Consider the following 4402-nt stretch of genomic DNA (forward strand, 5'->3'; position numbering starts at 1 on the left):
TCCCGGCCCTGGGTTGACTCTGCCACCGCAGCCTGGGCTGAACCCACCAAGGCACAGCCCGTCCTGCGCACCTCGCTGCAGCCACCCAGAGCACCAGGACGTCCGCCCAGGGAGCAGCATCAGCCCCCTGAGCTGCTCCGGTCTGACAGCCCCGGCAGCCAGCACCAGACACACCAAAAAAGAAAAGTGTGTTTTTGACTGGAGGTTTCTAACGGGTCTCCGTGTGTGTGCTTGAAGGATTAACAGTGTCCAGAGGTTTCCCGTGCTGGGCAGACGCTGGGCGGCTGCATCAGGTCGTCACAGCAACCCGCTAACCATGGCCCTAAGAGCTGCAGTTCCCAGTTTGATCTCTTCTGTAGTTTCTTTTAATTACAGATGAGGGTGCCTGGAAAAGCCGGTGCTGGAGCACACCAGGGCCCTGGGAGCAACTGGTGGCCCTGGGCCCTTGGCCCCGGCCCTTGTGTCGTGGCTGGCGGCGAGACACAGGGACCTGCCCGGGCTGTAAGCCTCCACAGGCACTTTTCATTTGCCATAAAATTTGCTGTTAAACTGTCAAACTGAAGAGAGCAATGGCTTTTGGTACACTGCTATCCCCTCCCTGATTGCATCTGAGCTGCAAAAGTTATTTCACTTTCCAGAGGCTTATTTGCAACAACTCGCACCCCTGGGCTACAGAAAGACCCAGCAAGTCCATGAGGACAGACAGGGCGATGCGGGATGGCTCAAACCGGGCAGCTCTGTGCGAGTGGTGCTGGTTCCCGGCCGCACACAGAGATGCCCCAGCCCACGAGGGTCCGGTGTGCCCACGGCAAGCGCCAGTCAAGTTTGTGCCCTGTGCTTGCCTCCCGGCCAGGGGGCATTTCCAGGCCCCGCTCGCTCCGCAGAGTTTCCCCTGCAAGAATGAGTGGTCGTCTCCTTTGGTGGGTCTGGTGTCATCATTCGTAGAGTGGTAATTGCAAAATACACCAAGGAGAAAGAAATAACTATTTGTCAGGAGGAAGGAGCACCACCTCTGGGTGCAAATACAATTCTGTTTCACCAACCCCAGCCCAACCCCAAAATGCACCCGCCCAGGCGCAGACCCAGGGAGCAGAGGGGACAGAAACCCGTGCGGTGAAGCTGGTCCCCACGCCTCAGCCCTGTGCTCAGAAAACTGCTCTCCCGCCTCCTGCCTTTGATCAGAGGATGGGTTTCTCTGCCGGCTGCTCTCGGTGCTGTGGGTTTCCAGCGGGAGGTGGGGAAGCGCAGTCAGACTGACCCTCCCCTCCTCGGATCTGTCATCAGCAACAGAAAAATCCTTCCCGTCCCCAAGTTACTCAGCCTGAATCCTGCAGGATTTGCCAGGGTGGCAGGATGGCAGAGCAGCCCTGCCCGGCGCCTGCCGCCAGCCCTCCCCGGCAGGGCACGGCCCCCCACCCGGGTCCCAGAGCCAGCCTCGCACCCCCGGGGCCCCAAACCCACCCCAGGGACAAATGGAGCAAAAAAATGGATTTCCTCCTCTCGGTCATCGGATTCGCTGTCGATCTGGGCAACATCTGGCGATTCCCTTACATCTGCTACCAAAACGGAGGGGGTAAGGACACCGCTAGGATTATTTAAGTCTTCTTTTGGAGAAAAGAAATCTGGTTTTCATCTTTCTGATGCTGGAAAACTCGCTGCTTCTTTTCTTTCTTTGTCTCTAGCTGCTCCTCTCCAGAGAGGGCAGTTTAGAGATTGACCCAACTTCTCCTGACATCTGTCTCTTTCTTCATTCAAAATCCCCGTCCGTTCACCCCTTCCCTGTTGTCATTCACTCCTTCCCCGGCATGGTTGGAGGTGCGTTAGCAGCTCTAGGATCACAAAGAGAAAACTAGCATGGTCCAAACTGCATAAAAGGATTAAGAATCTGCAAATTTAGGGTGGAAGGTTTGTACCCTTTATGATCTTGTGACTTTGTGAAAGCAACCCTTTCTGATGGCTTGTGTTTTAAAATAATCCTCGCAAGCATCCCAGCTGCCTGCCGCAGATCCCGGACGTGCAGCCGGCAGTGCTGGACCCCGCGGAGGAGCCCCGGCTCTCTGGGACGCGCAGCCCCGCGCTGCACGGGGCTGCAGGTGTTCACTCCTACGAGGGAGCAACAGAAAGTTAAGATACAAAAGGTCCGTGAAGGAAAAAAACTTGAGTAAATGACAACTAAATAAATTGCTTTACATAGAGCAGAGTAGAAAAGCCCCTTGCATGGAAATTAAAAATGAGGAATGAAAATTTTGTGCTGTTTGCAAAAGCACAGTGGATTTAATTGCCAAAGTCAGCATTCGGGTAACGTCCTCTACTGCTTGGGAAAATTAGAAGGAGATAATTAGTACCATACTCAAGGCTAAAATGTGGATCCCAGGTGCCCACATCCAAGCACAGTTATTTGTGATTTGCTCCTGTGGGACCGGGAGCAAACTTTAGCCACTCTTCATTGATGTGGGTCAGGCAGATGCTTTCCTTACCCGCCCCACGCACACAGGAAGGTGAGAAGTTCAAACAACAGCTCTTGGAAAGGACAGCCATGGACCACGCAGAGCGGGAGAGCTGATCCAGGCCAGTGCTGGGCTCACCCATCAGCTGGAGATGTTCTTAGAAGAGAAACCCTTGAGGGGTTGAGGGTGGAGCGCGTGGAGGGCTCTCGGAGAGAGGAGCCGTGGGGGTTAAATTAACTAATCCCAGCAGGGCTATTCTGACGAGTGTGGTGAGCAGCTCCAGTTCCAAAACCTCCATGGGGTACAAGTGTAGCCCTGGTACAGATGACATTGTTATGAATAATGCAGATTACAGCGCTAATTACTTGTGTCTTGGGGTGACCATGCATATTCAGTGGGATTTTCTCCAAAACTCTTCTAGACCTGAGAGGTGCGTGGTGCCCTATCCCTTGATGGTTTCTATTGCTCTTTGTACCATCCCGGCCAAATGATCTCTCCCCAGCGAAGCCTGGGACGCCAGCCGGGACCAACACAGCAGCCCAGGAGGCTGGGGCACCGAGCAGGGTCCTCACATCCGTGAGCCCCTTCTGAACAGATAATTTGCAAAGCATCTTACAAACAGACGTCCAAACCCCTGGTGCATGCTGCTCCGTGACACATCCCTGCAGCGCTGGGAGGGATGGCAGTGGCAGCCCTCCCCCCGCAGCCTGCCTGTGCTCACTGGCCGGCGCGGGGCCGCGGTGGTCACTGCCGCTCTGCTCCTCACCCCGCAGGAGCCTTTCTCATCCCGTACACACTGATGGCTGTTTTCGGAGGGGTGCCCCTCTTCTACATGGAGCTGGCCCTGGGGCAGTTCCACAGGACGGGCGCCATCCCCATCTGGAAGCGCATCTGCCCCATCTTTAAAGGTAAGAGACCCCGAGCCCCAGGCCACCGCCGCGCACTCGGGGCCATGCAGTGTTGGTGAGCGGGGCCGCGCAGGCGGTGCAGGTCCCTGCAGCCACGTCCCGGTAGACAGCGAGAGGGCTGGACCGGCGCGGGCTGCTGAGTCTGCCCTCCTCTTTCCCCAGGCATTGGCTTTGCCATTTGCATCATTGGCCTGTATGTCTCCTTCTACTACAACACCATCATCGCCTGGGCTCTCTACTACTTCTACTCATCCTTCTCGGGCACCCTGCCCTGGGCGAGCTGCGACAACCCCTGGAACACGCCCGACTGCACCAACTACTTCGGGAGGAGCAACGTGACCTGGACCAACTTCTCCAGGTCCCCCGCCGAAGAGTTTTATACGTAAGTGCGTATAAATGTAGATGATGTGTTTAAGCTGGGGCACATCCCCGTGGAGGCACTCGGGTCTGCTGCACGGGGAGCAGGACCGGGGGGCCTGGGAGCAGGCTTTCACGTGGGGATGCTCTTGGGGAGTTCACGGTCCCCTTTCTCAGTGTGCTGGGAGAGAGGCGAGTGTGGGACTGCCTGCCCAGGGCTGAGCCCGCTCCCCGGCTGCCTGCAAGGGCACAGCCCGCAGCACCACGCTGGCCTGAGACACCCTCCCCGGCTGTGGGGATCCCTGCCCGCAGGAGGAAGGTCCTGGAGGTCCAGAAGTCCGGGGGTCTCTATGACATGGGGGGAATCCACTGGCAGCTGCTCCTCTGCCTCTTCCTCATCTTCACCGTCGTCTACTTCAGCCTGTGGAAAGGGGTGAAAACCTCCGGGAAGGTAAGAAAGAGGGCTCTGCTGCCAGCCCTGCCGGGGCATGGACGTGCCAGAGCCCTGGGCACGTGGGGGCTTGCAGCCCGGCATGCAGCATCCCCTCCCTGGCCAGGGCCAGGCAGGAGGGACCGAGCAGAGCATGTGCCTGGCAGCTGGTGGGGTCTTCTTGGCTGCTTAAACATGGGATATTGCCTCCTCCCCACACCCCTACCCCTCGGCCCCCCTGGGCCGCCATGAGCGGCTGG

The 4402-nt window shown here is 57.5% G+C and overlaps 1 protein-coding gene across 1 annotated transcript in view; it reads left to right on the forward strand.

Annotated features, from left to right (window-relative positions):
• Positions 1-1353: 1353 nt before the first annotated feature.
• The window catches only part of LOC103925684 (sodium-dependent serotonin transporter-like), a 9668-nt gene continuing 6619 nt past the window's right edge, over positions 1354-4402 (forward strand). The window contains exons 1-4 of the mRNA XM_009334431.1: positions 1354-1573; positions 3221-3355; positions 3518-3737; positions 4025-4163. Coding sequence (XP_009332706.1) covers positions 1354-1573; positions 3221-3355; positions 3518-3737; positions 4025-4163 — 714 coding nt within the window. The remainder of the gene's footprint in view (positions 1574-3220; positions 3356-3517; positions 3738-4024; positions 4164-4402) is intronic.

Source organism: Pygoscelis adeliae, unplaced genomic scaffold (assembly GCF_000699105.1).
Source record: "Pygoscelis adeliae isolate BGI_AS28 unplaced genomic scaffold, ASM69910v1 Scaffold262, whole genome shotgun sequence".
In the NCBI taxonomy this organism is placed as follows: domain Eukaryota; kingdom Metazoa; phylum Chordata; class Aves; order Sphenisciformes; family Spheniscidae; genus Pygoscelis; species Pygoscelis adeliae.